This window comes from Xiphophorus maculatus, chromosome 13 (assembly GCF_002775205.1).
Source record: "Xiphophorus maculatus strain JP 163 A chromosome 13, X_maculatus-5.0-male, whole genome shotgun sequence".
NCBI lineage: Eukaryota > Metazoa > Chordata > Actinopteri > Cyprinodontiformes > Poeciliidae > Xiphophorus > Xiphophorus maculatus.
The window spans coordinates 17,024,207-17,045,459 of record NC_036455.1 but is presented as its reverse complement, the minus strand read 5'-3'; the positions used below and the strand labels follow the sequence as shown (position 1 = coordinate 17,045,459).

Below are 21,253 nucleotides of genomic sequence, written 5' to 3'. Positions count from 1 at the left end.
ACCGACTGAAGCTGGTTGAAAGAGATAGAAAATGTAAGAAATAATAATTAAAGTGACTATAAAAAAACACAATTAGCTCCAGCAGGTGGACGGTAAACATAGAAGAGATAAAAACTAGTAAAGCTAATGTTATAATCTGGAAATAACTAAATTTCCAGATTATTTAATAATTTAGGGTGAGCAACAACAACAAAAAAACCAAAAAAAAAACCAACTCTCAAGCACTTTCTGACATTGTGCTACTTAAGAATGATTAATTATTAATCCACACAATCAGGATTTTAAGACTTTTCTTCCTAATGAGAAGATTAAGAGCAGAGCAGTAAGTGCATCTAGGTCATGTAATTTTAATAATGCCATCTATAAGTTGTTCACAGACTGTTTTTATTTTGAATATGGTCTTTTCTTGTTACTTTCAAAATAAAAGCAAACTGATATATGCAGTCGTTTTAAAATTATTGTAGCCTGTTGCTGCCTTTGTCGCACAAATATACGCATCTCGTACATTTTAAAAATTAGCTCTACTCAGTTACATATTTTGATTTGAGTATACTAAGTTTAATAGCGGTAACGTATTATTTTTTTCTTTGTTGTACATTTGCTCTTACAGTCCGTCCAATTCCTGTTTTCTGCTTTTTTAAATTTTTACCTTAGTTTGAATATAGACTCTTCTACTTACTTATAACTTGCTGTTGGCACACTTGAATTTCCCCACTGCCATATTTATGACAAACATTGCTATAAATATTATATTGAATTCTCTGTAGATTTTAACCTAGTGTGGATGTTTCTCTTTTGTATAAACATAAAAGCAAAACAAAAAGAAAAAACTTGCAACTCCTTATAGTACAACTGAAAATATAACTGATATTACATTCAGAACAATTTTTTTGAACCTCCACTGATGGTGATTTTTTCCCCCCGCCAGATTATGCGAAGCAAACCCGATGCTTTTATTTTGGAAGAAGTCAAACCGGAAGCGTGGGTAACGCCGCATAACTTGCTAGAGGCGGACTGAATCCTCCCTGCTCTCCGCTCAGACAGCATCAGCTTCGGCCACTGCAGGCGGGGTAAAGCTCTCCGCTGGGTTTCGAGACATTCAGGACCTTTCTATTTGAAAGTTTCCTTTCAAATAGATATATATAGGCTATAGAAATATATATATATATATATATATATTCCTGACCGTATAACAATGAAGACTTCCAGCAGTCCGCCTGCGGGGACTGACAGAAACCCGTTCGTCCACGAGCTGAAGTTTTCCATGACAGACAAAATAAAGGTGAGACATTTTTAAAAAAATGTCAACTTTTGTTCCTCTGCAGTTGGAATTACTCCAATGTTACATGTATTGTGTGCCAGAATGAGGTGCTAAGACACTTTGCGAGTAGTTTTGTGTGTCCGGTCGCATTCTGCTGAAATAAAATGTAAAGAATGCTGAACAATATGGAGACTTGGACGAAGAGGAGTGCTGCATCCTTCTAGGAAATGTGTTTCCTCTGTGGTTTCTGTGACAGCTGGACTCGCTGGATGGAGTCAGCCAATAACAGTTTTAATGCAGAATTAAAATACTTTCAACACTGTACACTTATAAAGCGTTTAGACTTTCTCAGCACTCTTTACTTTGTGCTAAAATGCATTTCAGTAGTGTTAGAAACAATCAGTGGAAAAGGTTCGATTTAAAAAATAACTCAATTTTATAGTCAGTTTTACGGTACTTTCTACAAGATGCTTGAGAAAGTTCCAGAATGAATAGAAAGATGCGGTGTTTTAACTGGACCTGTCGGTGATCATGGTCAAAATTAATTCAGTTACCAACAAGATCCATTAAAACAGATTCTTTTTTTTCACAAACTGGTATAAAGTAAAATTGGAATGGAATATTACATACTTGATAGTCCAAATAATGTTTTTTTTTTTAAAAAAAATGTTTTTACTTGATTTATTCTGTAGGGGTGAGCATTTAGCATTATTGTGAAAAATAAATCTTATGATGAGAATTTGGATAATGCCAAAAATAGACTCCAATTAATTTTAACAACAACAAAAACAACCAAAAAATGGCTGCGTTCTTAGTTGTACCATTTTTACAATTTTCTCCACTGTTTTTTAAAAACGTATAGCTCTATAAATGCGTCGCACTGTGCATCTTAACTAGATGCACAGATTTTAAGTTCAATAAAGTAAACAAGGTCTGCAGCTTCATGTGATGATAGGGATGAGCTTGTAATTCTAATGGATTCAAAGCTGCTACCACTATCGAGTAAAGCACAGCTCACTAGTTTCTCCTTTATGCGATTCGGTCCTTGGAATAAATTGGAAAAAATAAATCTCGAGTTGCTCCAAAATGGAGTCGACATATCATCGCTAAAGAAAATCAGCGTGAACCAGGAAAAGCCTAATCGGTGAATCAAAGCACGCAAACTTGAAAAAAACAAAACAATCATAGTTTGACAAGTCTAAGCATTACGGCCTGAAGGGGGAAAAAAAAACAAGCGAACAACCTTTTACTACTCTGCTGAATCATGGAGTTTTCTCATGATTGGTGATAAATCCAGATAATAAAATCTACCTACTTTCCTGTACTTTGAGGTAAATAATTTTTCCTCAAGTGACCAAAATGATATGAAAAAGGTTGGGAGGAAGAAAAAAAAAAAAACAATATTTTGAGTCTGGAAAAGTGAAAAATGCATTACTGTTACCTGAATTCACTGTTAACCACCTGATACCTGTGCTGCTTCACTACTAACTGCTTTTTTATGATCTGGTATCAGTAATTGGTCAATCATAATTTAACTGCCAGAGTTTTATCTGAAACTTGTGGTTTTACCGGGACCCCAGCTACCACTCTCTTCCTGGAGGAAGGTACAGCCACAGTTTAACATCAGTTTACTATATTTGCATTTGATTTTAACTGAGCACCTGCTATCAATATCCACAGACTGACACTCTTAGCTTTATTAGGCTGACTTTTATCTGGAACTGTATCATCTCTTGAGTAATTCTCCTAGAAAATAACAGAATATCCAACTACCTATGCATCCATGTATAAATAGACACCAGGGATACATCTTCTGTCTTACTTGATTCTCTGTTAAATGTTTCACTATGATTTTCAACAGAATAATGGAATGGCTGTTTAGGGAAGAATCTGAATCTCGTTCCTCTAAATGTTGTTCCTGATAACATTTTAACGTCTGTATTTTATCTTTCATGATTTTTCTTTAAAGAAGTCCTCAAACGACAAAGATCGTCTTCCTGGTTTCCCGTGTTGCACACCTAAAACTCACAAGACGATACACATCGTGCCCCTTCTGACCTTAGGATACTGCTTGACTTTGCATGGACTGCTGTAATACATTTTCCATTTGGTAATAATAGTGAGCACTGCGATTGTGATGTAGCTCAACGTATCCCTAGACATCCAACCGTTCGCTGCCTCCTTCAGCGTCTGAACAACTTTCAGTGCTTGCATGTTGTCCGTGTCTTGTCATCAATAGTTCCGGCTGGAGACCTAGCATGCTCCCAAATACTCTAAGAGTAGTTGGGGCTTCTTCTACTATGGAGGAGCCACGTGTTTCATGATTAACATCATGGGTCGACAGCACGCCGATCCTCTGAACACACATCATTTATGTGTGTTCAGTAAACGAGGAACTGCATCAACTTCCATGCAAATTTAAATAAAACACCTTTTTACAGTTCAGTTCCTTTTAAAGGGAGAAATAAAGTTATGCTTCAAGCTTAGAGAAGTTCGTTTTCCCTCTGAGTGGAATGTGTAAATGTTCAGCAAGTTGGCAGTAACGCTGGCAAAAGCCGATCCTTTAAAAGTCGACCGTTCTGCTGAGATGAGCAGAAAAAGCCTGCTGCAGGCTTTTGGCCACTTCCCCTCGACTAGCAGGATGCTTTTCCCGCCCCTTTCTTCCGTTATTGCCAGGAACGGGTCATTTTTCCGTTCAGGCCTGGAGGAGATGATTGCTAACAGTTGACAGCAGCAGCTCACCCATCACGTGTCTGCTTCACACCTTCTGCCACCGGCTCTCTAAAGCCGTTTTTCCACTTGCCCACACGTGTGGAGTTGCATGTAAACATGCCTCCACGTCAAAAACAAACAAGATGGTGAGGATAAAAGGTAGAAGCTAAACTTTTCCTCTTACCGTTTGCATCTCTGGATAGTTACCCAACAGGCGGTCACTGTATTCCTCCTTTAGGAGCATAAGGCACAAAAGGTGATTGCCAAATAATCTGGCTGATTACAATATGCGAAATGTGAACATGGTAATGGAAAGTTGAGTGGAATGAACAAAGACACTAAGGTCCCAGAGTCTAAATGAAGAGCGGAGAGGCACAGAATCAAACCCTTAGTTCCATTGTAACGTTTCCTCTGTGATTTTGGGAGCCAAGCCATCTGCTGGTACCAGTGTGGTCCCAGAGTCTGAGTTCGCCAGTGTTTACAGGAACTTCCGGAGAACTTGATGCTTCCTTTATTCCCACTGGAAAATAAATATTGTCAAGCTAGAAAGGAAAGAAAATGTTTCTCACAGCTGGGCCCTAATTCAAATGTTGCTGTTGGGATTTGCAACATTAAACAGGAAAAAGCAGTTTTCCTTGAACTTGAAACCTGACATTCTGATTTTAATAGGCTGCTAAAAGTGCGCAAGTGTATTATTATTGCGAATTTCAAATAAGCCTTTTGATATCTGTTCCCTATAAAATTCAGTTTCAATCTGTTCTTCTGCAGCTCATTCTTTTACCACCTCCAGAGAAAATGTCAAGCGGAGCACCCCAGACGGATTTGTCGAGCTCCAACCATGACGCTCAACCGCAGGGAGCCGGGGAGGGGTGGAGAGTCGGGAAGAGTGTTTGAGCTTCATAAATCAACCCGGTGGTGTTTATTTATTAATACAGCCCCGAAGCACACACCTGGGTCCTCCACATCCAGACATGCATCACGAAGAATGGAAAGATGGCAGAGGAAGGAAGAGGAGCTTAGATACGACTCCCAGGGGCGGTGACAGCAAGCTCGTCATTCCAAAGTAGGAGGAGAGCAGAGTGATAGATGAACGTGTGGTGGAGCAGATGGCGATGGGGAGTGAGGGGTTGATGGGCTGATGGTTGAGGAGAGGAAGACTCTGGGGACCTGAGATCCTTTAAGGTGTAAAGAGGGGAAGAGAGCAATCAGAGTGGGAGATGAGAAGATTGAACTGAGGGAGGGCAATCAACCGGAGGAAGCCAGAGATGTCACACAGTCTGAATTTACTCAGCAAGCTGGGACTCTGGTAGTTTATCCACGGCACCACGTCTGTTTCATCACACCGAAAGAGACAAGGAATGACAGCTTAGTCAGCGGGTTTCTTCTGCAGCTACTGCTTACGTTACGTTAAAAAAGGCAACATTGTGGGAGAAAAAATCAGTGCCAAAGGGCCTGCCTTTTGGGAAAAAAACCCTCTTTGTTGCCTTGATATTGTGATAAGCTCAATGGAACAAAGGATTCATCTTTTTACTTATTCAAGTGATGGGAGTGTCACTTCTACCTGATCTTTTTCCGTGTCCCTTGAGGACCACAGAGTACATCGCATGCTAGAAAAATATACATCTATGATAGCTTTATGTCCTTTGCAACCATAAGGTTTGCAGAGCTGAACTCTCTCTGGTCAGTGATCTCTCTGTGGCAAGACAAACTCCTCCAACTTGATCACCCTTCCTTTGGGGATTGCACAAGGGATGTGTTTTAGTTCCTGATCAATGCTCGTTTCACTATAATATGGAAAGTCTTCATGGAACAAGCAGGCATTAAACTCAAAACAGGTGGTTTGCAAACTTTATGGCTTAATTTAAATTAATTTAAAATTGGGGAATGCTTTAAGTCAAAGGGAATATCAACATGTGCTTTTGGACAGTTGAAAGAAATATTTTGCTGTATTTCACAGTCCAGACAATGCTATTGTTAAAATCTGGGATTTTTCAGGAGGTGAGGGCAGGGGCTTCATGAGCATGGTACTTGACTTTCTTTTGCAAAGCCTTTAAGTTTAGCTCAAGACATAGAGGTACAGCAAAGAGTTCATCTGTCCATTGTCTACAACTTATACAAGATCGGGTTTAGGACAGTGTTTCTCCACTCCAGTCCTCATTGACCATTACCCTGCATGTTTTAAGCGTATCCCTTCTGACACACACCTGACTTGAATGAGTCGGTGATTAACAAGTTTCTGCAGCACTTGATGGCATGCAGAGGGGGTCATGCAATCATCTTAATCAAGTGTTCTGGAACAAAGACAAATCTAAAATACTCAAGGCAGTGATCCCTAAGGACTGGAATTAAACACTGGTCTAGGGGATAGCAAGACCAAGATGGACACCCAGACACCCATATTCCTGGCAACACTATCCAAATTAATATGAGTGATCCCAAGAAGTAAATTTAGACCTAGGATTAGTATTAATAGTGCATCTGGCCTTATTGCTTTTACTTACAATACTTTTTAGTGTACGTAACTGCAGTAACTTCCAGTAAACATCCTGGAAAAGAGTCAGGCTGAACAGATTGATGACATTTCTGAGTTACTTGCATGTTATCTGCACCAACAAGATTTATTGCGACTGTTATGACCTAGGGTTTAGCTAAATATGTGATGCACTTGAAAATCTGCATGCTCAAAACGTATGGTGTTAGAAGGGATCTGTTGATGGATGAGTGTTTGCTCCTTCCTGAAGGCTCAGATGGAATGTGAGTTTCCTCCTCCTTGCCCTCCAGGATGTACAGCCACATTTCTCTGCTGTATACAAATGTGTCATGCACATTTAGTTTGAGCTATTTACAGTCACTTGCAAAGATCCTCATACCAAAAAACACAAAAAGTTACACACATGACCAAAAGTGTTTGTTAAGGACCAAAAAAATCCTACAAGGTCACTGAAATAACTTGACATGAACAAAAGGAATAATTCACTGGTAATTAACCAATGTAAATCTGACATTGAAATGTGACACAACAAAATCATTTAAAAAAAACAAACCAATGAAACAAGTTTGGACAAAAATGAAATCAACGTTTCAGGTTGTTTTATGACAGGAATGTGAAAAGTTCATCAGGTGTGAACATTGTTGCAAGGCACTGGGTTTACACCGTGTAGCAGCACCGTAGTAATTTGTTGATTATTTGTATTTTTGTGTCTTTTCTCTCTCGTCTCCAGATCGGACTCATGTCAGTTACAGTTTTTCCAGTCCGGCTGCTGTTGGTCTCTTTCTTCATGCTGCTGGCGTGGCCTTTCGCCTTCACGGCTTCGCTGGGACGCTCTGAGCTTGTCCCCGATCCACAGTCGTGGTGGAGGAGGTGTGTTGGCGCCAGTTGGTACAGTAAGAAACATTTATCAAAGGCGGGTTGTAACGTCTTTAGGTCTGACAAAAAGAAATAAATGCATAAAACGTTTGCTTTGTCAGAATAATAGATCTTTGTCTTCGGGTCATTATGCGAGCCATGTGGTTCTGTGGTGGTTTCCATTGGATCAAAGTGAAAGGGGAGCGAGCGCCGCCTTCTGAAGTTCCCATCCTCACCGTAGCCCCGCATTCCTCCTATTTCGACGCAATCCCAGTCACCATGACCATGTGCTCCATTGTCGCCAAGCTGGAGAGCCGGAGCATCCCAGTCTGGGGCAGTGAGTCATTGACATTTCCATGCTTACAAAAGGAAAGATGCAAAGAGGGAAGAAGAATACAGTGTTTGTATGGAAATCTAGGTTTAAAGAATCTAGTCTCTCAACACATCTACACGTCCTTAGGGCTGCGACTAACGATTGTTTTAGTAATCGATTAGTCTGCCAAATAATCGATTAATTGGATACAAAATTGGCACAAAAAATGCTTAAAACCTCAATCTTTTTTTTACTAGATATTAGAAACTTATTAGAATAGAATATACTTTATTGATCCCCAAGGGGAAAGCGCTTTTTTTTTAAAGCTACTCCATCTTAGGTGATAAATACAAAGTTTGTAAAATATATATACACCTAAGAGTGAATAATAAAGAGTGAATAGTTCAAAATGACTAGATATAAACAAATAAATAAATAACAAGCAATCACATGCAATATATTAATCAATAAATAAATGTATTTATTAGGTGTATCCCTTCTGACACACACCTGACTTGAATGAGTTGGTGAATAACAAGTTTCTGCAGCAATTATTGATTGCTGCAGAAATCAGCAATCAATAATCAAAACAACAATTATTAATTAATTATTTTAATCAATAATTAAAAGAGGCAAACAAACAAACGATTAAAGTCCCTTTTTGAAAAAGGAAATAAACTCTTCATTGCCCAAACTGCAATAATATCGCTGCCCATGAATGAACTAGAACCAGATGAAGCTAAATCTGTTCCACTTGAGGAGTTCTGGGTAAAACATATTTACAGATAATGGTGATTTTATCTTAAATGCAAAATGTATATATCCATATATTTGTCTTACTTACTGCTCGGAATTAGTTTTTTTCAGCAAATGGCTTTTTTTTGTCTGTATACTTCAGTTAAGAATGAATATATTGTTAAATAAGTTGATGATTATTTCAATAATTGATGGCAATTAATTCAATTAATTGTTTCGGCCCTTCATACATAAATTCACCTATTTGCTTCTTCTGACTTCACTTTGAGCGCCTCACTGATACTCAGAGTTACTAACTTACAGTCTTCAGTTCCAAGTGTTTTCAGTAACCTGGATGGTGAAAAAGATTTTTATCTATTATTTGTAGGAGTCAGCAACAAGGTAGCTCCCTTAAAAAAAGTCCTACAGTTTTGAGGAAACTAAACTCTTTCTCAGTCAGCTCTTTACCAAACACTCTTTGCCAAAGTTTTTTAAAAATAATAAGTACATCACTGCTACTTTGATTATATTATTTTTTAAGGTTATAACTTGCTTTTGTAAAATTAGAAGTAGTTCTATGTATGTTGATAGACTTTTGGTCCTTGTAGTACTTTTTGCTGCATTTTCTTACATTTCTAATCACATGTTTTCCTTCTTAATAATTTTGATTTTTTTTCTTTCTCTCATATTGGCTTCTAAAATGCATCTCTTCATCACGGCCTCCCCCAGCTCTGATCAGCTACATCAGGCCCGTGTTGGTATTCCGGTCGGATCAGAGCTCCAGGAGAAAAACTGTTGAGGAGATCAAACGTAGAGCCCAGTCTGGAGGAAAGTGGCCCCAGGTGTTGTATTCACACCCGCCGACTCGCACACACACACACACACACTCACAGGTCTAACTTCAAACGCAGTCAAAGAAACTTAAGAATTTTCCCCCGTGTTTCTACGTGTTTACTTTACTAATGTTAAATTCCTTGTTCTAGATCATGATATTCCCTGAGGGGACGTGCACCAACAGGTCGGGTCTCATCTTATTCAAGGCTGGTATGTTTTCAGTCCCCTACCTGCTATAACATGACCAGAATATTATAGGAAGTTATTTTTGACCCTCATTCTTAAACTCTCAAAGCAAATGAAAACAGTGCATTTGCATCAGTCCCTCCAGGATTTTGTAATTGTTTTTGTGATTTTTTTTTTTTCCAATTAAAATCATGGATTTTGTGGTGCTATTTTATAAATAGTTGCAAGGAATTTTACAGTATTTTTTTTCTTCAAGCAGACAGTTTGAACACAAACATGTTTATTCTTTAAAGAACGTAATTACTTTGATTTTTGTTACTCGCCATAACGACCACAGACTACAACTTGACATCAAGTTTGCTTAAGGCAGCAGTGTGGTAGGAGTAAGACATACTGCCACCTGCAGGTGGGAGTTAGCAGTCAATTAAACCCAATGTTTTTCACAATTTTTGCAGAAAATTTGCAATATGCGATGATCTTTTGATTTTGTGTGAATTTCCATGATCGCAAAATTGTAAAAAAAACTGGAGGTACTGTCACATACACTGTATAAAAAGGACAAACGTTTTTCTTTGTGTGAGATTAAATCAGACAAATTAGAATTAAATTCTCAAATATTATGAAACTTTATATTTTAATTAACATTCAACACTGGAGCTGGAAGACATTTTAACCATCCAAAATAACCTAAACAACAAATGAATTATGAAGTCCTTAAAAAAATTAAAAAAGGGACAATTTTGTTGAGGCTAATGCACCAGACTGAAGACTTTTGTTGTCTAGTTTTTGGTAGAAACAGAAAAGAGAAGAATAATAAATCATGCAGATGGAAATTATTGAGCTTGGTTTAATTGATCATGGAATTAATTGATTTATTGGTTGTAGCGACAGGCCTATTTATGACACTGAGACATGTCTGCTAAAAACTAGGGTCTTTGTCCCTCAGTGCAATCTGACTTTTTTGTGCTGCTTTTGGAGTAATGGCTTCTTCCTTGCCAAGTGGCCTTTCAGTCCATTTCAGTACAAGACTGATTTACTCTTATCCATAGGAGTAAAACAGAAAATATTCATCTCTGTTGTCACATTAGAAGTAGGTTGTTTTTTTTTAATCCAGAGCAGCAGGTGATGCATTTACTGCGCAAACCAAAGCAGAACCGTTTTATTTGGCGTTCCGGCAGATTTCCAATAAAATGTGTGTCCGCATTACAGCAGACACCCTTTAATTTAGTTTGTTTGGACTTTTACATGATTATTTGTGAATGGATTCTGACTCCGTTGCAACCAGCTCCCAGCGTTTATGTCAGAACAAATTAAACCTAGCAGGCGGGGACGTTTGGCGTCCTGCTGCTTCGTACTTAAAAGTCCGACCCTTTGCTTTCTTTTATCAGACTTGTTTTTCCGCTAACGTCCGTGTGTATGTGTGGGCGCATGAGGGGCGTTATGTGGTCAGCTATTGTCTGATGCCAGCTCGTTTTAATCCCCTTTTTTCCAGTCTGTTATTCAGTCTTTCCCAGTAAGCCCTGTGGGTTGGTACAGCTCTTGCTGTGTTTGCGTATATGTGGGTTAAAGCCAACTTGATCATTCTGCTGTGTGCTTCCAATCCTCTCTGGTCATGTCTCCTCCTGTTTTATCTCTCGGTACAGCACACCAGCTATGTGTGGAGTTTGTGTGTGTGTGTTTGGGTAGATGTGCTTTTGCTTTCTATGTCCTTTCCTAAATTCAAGAGGTTTTTCTTCACTTTTAATTATTTCTTCTTAATTTTGAAAACCACTTCGTACCCATGGTGTACCAGTTTAGTTTTCATAGTACCATGTCAATAAATGGACAAACAATACTTATATCTGACATGTAATTTAATTCAACTGTATAGTTTTAAAAACATATTACATTCTGTTACAATTTTTTTTTTTAGTTCTGACCCACATTTGAGGAGCTAGTTTGGACTCTCTGGTCCAGAACTTAGCTGGATCAGATCTTGCGTAAAGAACAGGAACTACTTTGTGTTAATAGGCAAGTTCTCAAGGTTCAATCCTGTAATAATACAATTTGTTAGTAGCTGTAATGTGATATAGAAATAAACTTGACTTGACTAGAAGAACACAGATTTGTTTAACAAAATGTTCGACATTACCCATAATTCTATTAACAAGCTAAATACACAAAGTAAGCAAATTTGTTATGTATTCTAACCTTATAAAGGTCAAAGATGGTAAACCAAAATGGATATGTAGGGATATCTGATTAGGACTGCAAGGAGAGAATCCCCATTCAATGATTAGCTACCCACTGAGTTAGCTTAATATTCAATTTTTAGCATTTTGTAGCAGCATAGTGCTGTTTAGACAGTTTGCTGAATCTCCAATCAGCTGCTCTACCAGAAACTATGTAAAATATTTGCTTTGTTTATGCCTTATCTCTCAACTGAATGCAATTCATGACTGCTGCTTAAATCATATTTAGTCAGATCTACCTGATAATAAAGCTAAAGCCTTGAATAAATTTAACAAATGCTTTTTGCTTTGACCGCAGTAGTGAACAGAGATGAGGAAACCGTAGCTCTCCTGTTATATAAGATTTCGATTTAGGTGAAAAATGAATGTTACTGTATATCTTTTATTAACGACCTGCAGATGAATTATACATGTAGCCTGTTTGACTGTTTATTTTCACATAATAAAGCCTTCAAAAGGCACACAGAAGCTTGGAAAGGTCTTTCCTGAAGCCATTAATACTGCATGTAGCTGTTCAGCTCGTCTGTCATCATCAGGATACATTAAAGTGCCAACAGGGAAGCTTTCTGTTAGGTTAATCCAATCCTGTGTGGGTGAGGGTATATTGTTTTTGCGTTTTTACTCTTATTTTTCTCTCATGTTTGTGTTTAAAAGGTGCTTTCATCCCAGGACTCCCAGTGCAGCCAGTGGTGCTGCGATACCCAAACAAACTGGTGAGCGTCTTCTTTCATCCTTCCATATGTCTACCTTCAGACCCGCGACCCGGTCTGACCGCGACCTCACACTTCGTGCACTCCGAGCCGCCTCTGATGTAATGGCTGCCGTTTGTCGTGTCGGGGTGCGTTTCCCCTCTTGTGTCGACTGACTTCGTGTTCCAGCGGGATGATATTTCACCCGTTTGTTTCTCGCCCCTCGCGCTCGCAGACGTGCACCGACAGGTGTCATATCTCCTTCCCCCGCCATCGCCTCCGGCGCCTCTCCTCACGCGCTCATAAATGATGCAGCTGGCGTTACCAAGGTTTGCATGTCCGCTTCCCTCGAAAGTCTTTGTTCCAACTTCTCTGTTTAGTCACCGCCCTGACTTTCGAGACAACTGCCAGCCCTGTTTGTTTATTTATTTGCCTCGCTAATTTCAGCTACCATTTGCTGGTAGCATGCTAAATATAGCAATAGGAGGAATATATTTTTCATACGTTTTGAATAACTAGTAAAAAGTGGTCCAAAATATTCAGAAAGGATCCTGTTGTATGTGTTGTAACATATTTCTTCCATCTCTGCAGGACACTTTCTCGTGGACGTGGCGCGGCCCTGGAGCGTGAGTTTCTCTCTGTGCATGATGATTCCTGACAGACCTGTGTATAATTGGTTACGGCGCAAAAGTTTTCACACCTCTTGAACCTTTTTACATCAGAACCACAACCTGTAACTCCTTTTACTTCGATTTTACACACCATACCAACACCATTTTGAGATGGAAGTAAAGTTACACATTGTCTCAGCGTATTTTACAAATAAAACCGGAACGTGTTTTTATTCACCCGATCTAAATCTTTTGCCGTTGGTCTACCAGTTTTAAAAATATAACAATCTTTTTTCATCAAATGTTTTTGTTAAAAGTTAAGATTATTTGTAGAGCATCCGTGTACATTGGTTTTCAAGTCATCTGAAAGGATCTCAGTAGGATTTAGGTCTGGACTTTGACTTGGCCGTCCCAACATATGACGTGCTTAGATTTAAACTATTCCATTGTAGTCTGCCGCGTTTATTCATCTTCATGATGCTGTTTGTTCACTAATGTTCTCTATCAAACCTCTGAAGCCTCCAAAGAACAGCTGGATTTACATTAAATAGCACATTGTTGGACTATTTGCAGTAAATTTCAATAGAATTCAAGGGAGACTTCATATAATCATATGCCACAGTTGTCAGATTTTTATATGTAAAAAAACCCATAACTTTATCACATTTCATCATTAATGCTCTACTTTGTGACAGTTACATCAATTCCTACGACGTCATTTAAGTTTTTTTTCATAATGTGACAAAACATGAGAAAGGAAAGGGTGTGAATACTTTTGATTGGCTGTATTTGTGATTAGAAACACCAGTAATCTGTTTCCTATCAAAATCAACACAAACACTACGAAACGTCAGTTATCTAGTTATGTTTTCTTCTTCTTCAGGTTTAAGATTTTGTGGCTCACTCTGTGTCAGCCTCACAACTCTGTAGAGATCGAGGTGAGCGCTTAAAAAGCGACAATTTTCTCGGTGTGCTGCGATTACAGTGCGGCTCACCTCCTCTCACCGTTTTCTGCAGTATTTACCCATCTACCACCCGTCAGTGAAGGAGAGGGAAAACCCTGCTCTGTTCGCCAGCAACGTCAGAAAGATCATGGCCGAGTGAGTTCGCGTGCAGCCGTGCTTTGCGCAAACACCGAGGAGCAGGTCGTCTGCTTATGTTTGAGTCAAGTTTAAAACCCACTTTCCTTTTTTCTCTCATGTACGTTCAAATGTGTGCTCTGTCCGGGAAGGGCGCTGGAGGTTCCCCTCACTGACCTGTCCTTCGACGACCGGGACATCATCCTGTCACACGGCCCACTGAGAATACAGGACTGCACCAGCCTGCTGCACTTCAACCAGCTGCTGGGCCAACTGGGGTGAGTGAGAGGCAGGGGAGAGAGAGCGGACCTGTTGAACGGGCTGGGGAGAGGATCAACGTGTAGAAACACTGACCCCTGCTGGTGGAAGGAGAGAAACACACTCTCACAGGGCCATTACTGGAACTTTACGTTTGCTAAATCTGCAGGTGTTTCTCGCCAAGTAATCAACTGATCTAAGATGCATGTATAACTAAAATATTGGGATGTAATGGTGGTTATGTCATAAATTGAAGCGTTCCATACAATTCTTGCTACTAGGTATAGCTTTAACTGAATGGATGTATTTATATATATCAAAAGAAGTAGTTGTGTGTTCAAAAGCAGATCCTGTTGTTTTTCCCTTTATTAACAAAAATATTATTATTATTAATGTCCAGGATACAGTTAACTCACTTTGAAATGTAGGAATAATAATTCCCAGTGTATTTTGCTTTGTAAAATGAATTTCTATATTAATAATTAGAGCTTCAACTAACAATTTTAAGAATTGTTAATAATCAACAATCGGACCAAATAAATGGACACATTCTGCAGATTTTTCTTTTGATTACTTAAAGTTATTTTTAAAATAAGAAACAGTTTATTGCCTAAAATACAATGACACACTGTTATTTTAGTGAACACGTCTACAAAAAAAATACTTCTAACATCAACATGTGAAAGGTTCCCTTCTGCCCTTTCTGCTTCATTTAACATCAACACAGAGTTGTGCTGATCGGTTGACTATTTTTGTCGATTAAGCAGTTAATCATTAAATAGCAAAAGGTGCTTAATAGGAGATTTTCTTTAACAGAGTTTGAATCTGGTGAAGTCACCAAGTGTTTTGTTTTTTTTTAGTCTTAAATGCAATATGCATACATGTCTGTATGGTTTTGGCTGAATTACTCCTCTGGGTATGTTGTTTTTTTTGACTGTTTACTCCAGGTAATGATTAATCCATTAGTTGATTAAATCAAATAATCCATTCATCACAATTACTGGTAATGGCGTAACCAAATAGTCTGAAACAGAAATAAAAACAGGCCCAAATAGGTGTATATGTCAGAGCCTTTTCCCTCTTGTTCTCATCATGACAGGTTAAAGTCAGGGAGCGGAGGCGACCGGCTGCAACAGGAGGCCAGCAGGGCCGCCAAGCTGCAGGGGGACAGACTGGGACTGGAGGGCTTTGCCCAGTTTCTCAGCCTTCCAGTTACAGACATGCTCAGACAAGTCCACAACCTCTTCCATCAGGTCAGTGTGGAAGGACAGAGGCAACGTCTTCCAAAATTAAACTACTTCAAATATCAGTGAGTGTCCAGAATATCCAGAGGTAACTCAAGAAAATCACAAATAAGCTAGAGGCAAAAAAGGATAGATTTTTTTCCCCCTCATACCAAGAGTGAATAAAAAGGTTGTTAACAATAACTCAAGCTAACGAAATAACAAAATTGAAATTGAGAAAATATTTTAGTTTACTGAAATAAATAAAAACAATGATAGAAGGGGAAAAATTATAACTAAGTGGAACTACATTGTGCGTTTCTAAAACTAAAACATACTGAAATTAAAGATGTGGTGTCCTTTGTTTTCGTATTGATGAATCTATTTATTAAACTTTCAAACTAATGTGAAATTGCCAAAATGGTTGGTTGCCAAATTGCCAAAACCAGGCAGTTAGTTGTTCAACAATAACTGATTTTTTTTTTTTTTTAATTGGTACCTTCTGCTCACTGTTCATTACCCAATCGATGCACAAAATAATCACCATACGATACTTTGACCTTTCTGAATTCTGCCCCTAAAAATTTGGTGCTGAATTTTTAGGGGCGCCAAAATTGTAGTTGAAAAACCTACAACTAAACTAAACAATATTTAATAGAAACTAATTTAAAAAATAGCAAAAACTAATTAAAACTAACTGAATTAGTCAAACAAAAAGTCACACAGAAACAAATCTAAACCATAATGACAAGCCCCAAACTATTACAACTTTGGCAAACATACCATTTAACATAATCATATTAGTGTGTTGAATTTTGAGGAAAGAGCAAAATTAAAATAAGGCTGTAACATAGAATGTGGAAAAAGTGAAGCGCTGCGAATACTTTCCAGATGTGCTGCACTTCCTGTTTTGTGTTTGACTAAATTCGTCTTTTATATCAGGACGGAGACGGAAAGATAGACGTCAGACACTACGTCACCGCTCTGTCTGCTGTGAAGCGGCCTCATAAACCCATGGACACATTAAAGCTGGCCTTCCAGGTGAGAACAGCAGCCTCAGCGTGGCGCTGCTGGTATTTGCGCGGGTCATTTGGGCCACTGTGCTAAAACGACCCGTCGTCGTGTTGCAGCTGTACGAGGAGGACAGCGGGGGAGTCGCAGGAGACGACCTGGCCGTCATCTTAGAAATAATGTTGGGAGTAAAGGAGGTGGAGCTCTCTCCTCTGTTCCTTGAACTTGAAGCTCAACACACAGCAAAGATCACTTATGGTAAGACTTTGTCATTTTCTGCCTTACAAATGATTTACTTCACTTTTTTTATTTATTTATTGGGATTTTATGTAACTGTGACTCTGGAGAGACTCACACTGAAAACTTTCGACTGAATACAAATGCTACTAATATGTAGCATTTTCAGGTACATTGCATAATTGAAACCATGTCAGACGGTTTCTGTCAACGTGTCCCCATGTCTTCGTCTGAGCTTAATATTCTAACTTAATATTTTCTTGTCCTTACTGAAGAAGATAAATGCCATCTGCTAGGGATTTTACACTGACCACCTACTATTTCTGCAAAGTGTTGATGCTATTTTTCACAGCGTTTCCTTTACAAATGTGCAGAGCACTTTGTTGGCATTGCGCTAATGTCAAAAAACATTCGCTTATTCCATGAAATAAGAAACGCAATTTAAAATCACACGGGAATAAGTTTGTTCATGTGATAAGTCGATTAAAAAACATACCGTGCCATCATTCTATTACCACTTCCTGTCATCTTCATCTTTTCCCGCCAGTAGTAACATCCAGTTGTTGATCCTTGTGTGATCTGAAAATTCGTTCAGTTGGAGTTTTTGTGAAATTCGCTAATTTCGATGCAAAAACCACCTCTTCCTAGTGTAAAAACTTTATTGAAAAAAACCTGTCTTCCCCCCCAACCTCAAATTTGACGCCTTTCCACTAAGCTAATTTATCTTTGCAATTCCAATTTGCGCAATTTTATGGTCAGTGGAAACGCAGCTACTCTTTCTATCACGCATAATCATAATCATAATCTTGTTCATGTTTAAAACAATCCAGAAAATTTCAGATCCGCAGGTGTGAAACAGAGATTCTAATCTGTTGATGTGACAGGATCTTTGCTTATTAATCGCATGCTGTGCTTTACGCTGCAGCTTACTTCCTAAATCTCTTGAACCTGTTTTTGTCTCTTCCTGTTCCCTAGACGAGCTTCAGTGTCTCATAGAGAAACGTCCACACTTCTCTGTGGATTGCCTCAGTTTTAAGGATCATCCTCGTCGCGGCTGCATCGGTCGACCCAACAACTGCAATGGACACAACAAGGACGACTAAATAACAGACTCCATGTTCTTATGCCTGGTTTGATGGTTCTATCAAGATGTTGTGAATCGCCTGCTACTTCTGTGCCTTAAAGTGCAGCGGAAGAAAGAAAGTCTTCATTCAGTTTTCTCTGCCTTTTGTTTTAGAGCATACTTCGGTGTAAGGAAGCATTTTTTTAAAAACGTATATATAAAAGATGAATAATTTCTTATACTACAATTAAAAACTTTAAGAAGTCAGTTCTATAGTTTCCTCTAAGTAGAAAGCTCTCAGGTACAGCAGACACCAGCTCACTTATCTTTACTTCTGAATGACAGAGCAATATTCCCAGTGACAGAAAAAAAAAAAAACTATTAAAAAGCAATGTTATTGTTGCTTTACTGCAACGTCAACTGCTCTATGCAAGGAGCAAAACTGGTGTGGTGGTTTTATGAAATGCTTAAGGAGAGTCGTGCTCCTAGAACCGGTTTAAAACAAACAGAGAACTGAGAGAATGTGAAAACGATTAACTTTCTAAAGGGCTGCAGTAAAAAGGTAAGAAAGAGGATACTGTTGAAAGAATATCTCAGCTCTGTGGCCTTTTTCACAAAGTAATTTTGTCAGTTGGGGAAAAAATCTAATTTTTTTTCAGAAGTCATGAAAAGACATTTTCTACCCGGTGACTGCACCTTCACCGTTACATTTCTCTGTTTTTGAATAGGAATCATTAACACAACCGTCAGATTTCAGAACTTTTATTATTGTTCAATTAAAATTCTTTCACTTGTAGCATTGACAGTCTCTGTTTATGTCCACCAGGCGGCGCTTTGCTTTCCCTCGATCAAAATATGACTTCTAAATTTATTTAAACTTAGACCCATATCGTGTCCATCATTTTAAAAATTTTCTTTCGTACATTCTTTGTTCTTCTTTTTCCTTCCTTTCTCAATTTTTTTCTCTTTTCTCTCAATTTTTCCTTCTTTTTTTCAATTGTTCTTTCCTTCTCAAATTTTCCATCCTTTCTTCGTACCTTGGAACAAATTAAGTTACTTTGTTCATTTCTCATTCCTATCCTCCTTTCTCCTGTGTTTCTTCCTGTTTACCTGAGTAAATTACCTACCATTATTTTTTCCTTGCTTACTTTTATCATCCATTAGACTTCAGTGAACATTTGTATTTACAATTTAAGAATGTAATTAAAATGAAAGGAACTTCACAATCTGGAAAAAAGTATTAAATATTTATAATGGGTAGGAACCTTGTATCTCAATGTGCTCATATTAATTTCTTCAAGGATAGGCAGTTTAGATTGTCATCTACTCTCAGTCCAGATGGTGGCGCTAAACCCCTGCGCTACACGCACAAACTGAAGAGCCTCCCATGCACCGGTGCCCACTTGATGGACAGGAAAAGCATTACCTCATCCCTTCCTTTCATTCCTTCAGGTAAAAATAGACAGATTAAGCCTGGGCTTTGATGAGCCAAACCTGCAGAGGAGGTGTGGAAGCAGGGAGAGAGGGATCGGTGTGGAGGAGAGAGACTAAATGGATCGTTCTGCTCCAAATCCAATCCCTAATAGCTTGAGGGAGGGAGGGGAGAGAAGAAAACAGTTAAAGAAAGAGGAGAGGCAGACTGGAGATATCACGTCGAACAATTAAGACTAGCCTTAAGGGGATGAAATAGCAGCAGCTTTGTGGAGAACATACAAGTTCCTCTCTGCAGTCATCCCCACATTCTCCTGCTTCAACAGAAGTGGCTCCAGAAAAATCAAAAAAAGAAAAAAATTCTTTACGGTTCATCCCAACCTGCATCTAATTCCAGCCACTGCACTTTAGGACACATTCAAACCAATCCACTGGAGATAACCGGGGACTTCTGTCAGGCAGGGCCGAATTCAGTACAGCTTGTCTGAAATTTGACAAGAATTGTAACGAAGATTAATTTGGCATCATTGACTAGAAGTATTGTTTATGACGGTGAATCTGTTAAAGCTGCCAGGAAGTGTGCAATCTTATAACTTGTGATCCTCTCCAACAAGCAACAGTGGACAAACTGTGGATTTACTTAACTAGTGTTTAATTAATTAAAATATGTGTGTATGTGTCATGGTGGGTAGCCTGGTAAAACTCTGCTTCAACACACCACCCTCCAGTCTTTAGAGTTTGACCGCATGCTAGTAGGCGCGTTTCCATTAACCGTAGGATTGCGCAAACTGAAAATACAAACTTAAATTTGCTTAATTGAAACATGACAATTTTGGGGGGTGGAAAAAAATCCAAAGTTTTTGAGCTAGGATGAGGCAGATATTTGGTCGTATCGAAATAGAAGCACTATTTTCGCATCACACAAGTGACGTAATCAACGGCTGGAAACTGCATTGGCAGAATATCAACAAAGACTCGCATACATTCGTAACGGAAACACAGCTAGTGATTCAGTTTCACCATTAGCTGCAGGACTCTGGCCCTGGAACTGGTCTGGAGCCTCGGCTATTGAGAGACAACTGCTTGCTGAAGGCGTGGACACTTCCGTTTTACAGTTTAGCCATTCGCCAACGTTTTGCCGTGATGAATGTAATGCACCATCCCGATGCTACGAAACTAACCATAAACAATCATCTTCACTGAGAAGAAAGAAGTGCCATGTCGGACGGGACGGCTATTAACATTTGGAAGCGTGGCCAACACAGACCAAACGGCTTTGTTCATTTCCACTGCTAACACTGTTAAAACTATAGACAGAACACATTTCTAGCATGGTGTAGAAAATCGACGTCACCGTTCACAACTTTTCCTTATCCTACATGAAATTACGATTTAAAATGCATTGAAGTTTGCAGTGTAAAAAAAAATAAAAAAAGTTAAAGGGTGATTAATACTTTTTCGTGGGAACTGTGAATCATGTTTAGTTTGTAAAAAAAAAAGCTGGTGTAGCGCCACACATAATAGCTACGTTATGTAGCCTTGTGTTAAAGTCTAACTTGGAAGCTGGATAATCTCCTCTTCAGCTGTCAAATCTCATCTTTTCAATTCTATTCAACCAGCAGCTGCAGCTCTGATTCCGGAGCCATGTTCCTGTTGAGTTGGCGTTATTTAAATATTTCTGCTTCTCAACGGATTTAAGCTGTGACCTGATTCTGTTAAACTATTCACTGCTAAAGAAAGAATATAAATTATTGGAGGCGTGGTGGTGAGTTAGTGATTGATGACACAGACGGAAAATGTCAACTCTGCTTGTGGCTCTGCATCCTCCGTTGCCACTGACTGCTTGTATTGCTGAGTAACTTATTACCCAGTCACCCGATTGTCACCGATTTAATTTTATTGATGTTTACATATGTCTGTTAGATGTTTATTTTTTTTAATCACACCTAACTGGTTTTCCTGAAAGCCCATTTTCACCAGACTGTAAATGTGGCAAAAGTTCAAATTCAACCAGAAAGTGGATGGCTGGTCCA

At 38.8% G+C, this 21,253-nt stretch overlaps 1 protein-coding gene across 2 annotated transcripts; it reads left to right on the top strand.

Annotated features, from left to right (window-relative positions):
* The first annotated feature begins 1,036 nt into the window (after positions 1-1,036).
* Positions 1,037-18,717, top strand: LOC102224007 (lysophosphatidylcholine acyltransferase 1). 2 transcript variants are annotated; one of them, XM_023345528.1, is made up of 15 exons: positions 1,193-1,282; positions 4,742-5,036; positions 7,195-7,334; positions 7,442-7,656; positions 9,097-9,209; positions 9,351-9,411; positions 12,273-12,331; positions 12,899-12,933; positions 13,802-13,856; positions 13,936-14,018; positions 14,150-14,275; positions 15,355-15,508; positions 16,421-16,519; positions 16,609-16,747; positions 17,702-18,717. In XM_023345528.1, exons 3-15 carry the CDS (start codon positions 7,204-7,206, stop codon positions 17,827-17,829), a joined length of 1,398 nt encoding a protein of 465 aa, XP_023201296.1. In that variant the 5' UTR covers positions 1,193-1,282; positions 4,742-5,036; positions 7,195-7,203; the 3' UTR covers positions 17,830-18,717. The 2 variants fall into 2 exon arrangements, with proteins under 2 accessions (XP_005809165.1, XP_023201296.1); XM_005809108.2 differs by lacking the exon at positions 4,742-5,036 and having other exon boundaries at positions 1,037-1,282.
* Positions 18,718-21,253: the final 2,536 nt, after the last annotated feature.

Excerpts from the sequence above, each read along its gene's own strand:
- LOC102224007 (XM_005809108.2), top strand. The coding sequence starts at position 1,196 with ATGAAGACTTCCAGCAGTCCGCCTGCGGGGACTGACAGAAACCCGTTC. Across the intron at positions 12,934-13,801 it reads ACGTGGCGCGGCCCTGGAGC|GTTTAAGATTTTGTGGCTCA; the intron begins GTGAGTTTCTCT and ends CTTCTTCTTCAG. Across the intron at positions 13,857-13,935 it reads ACAACTCTGTAGAGATCGAG|TATTTACCCATCTACCACCC; the intron begins GTGAGCGCTTAA and ends CGTTTTCTGCAG.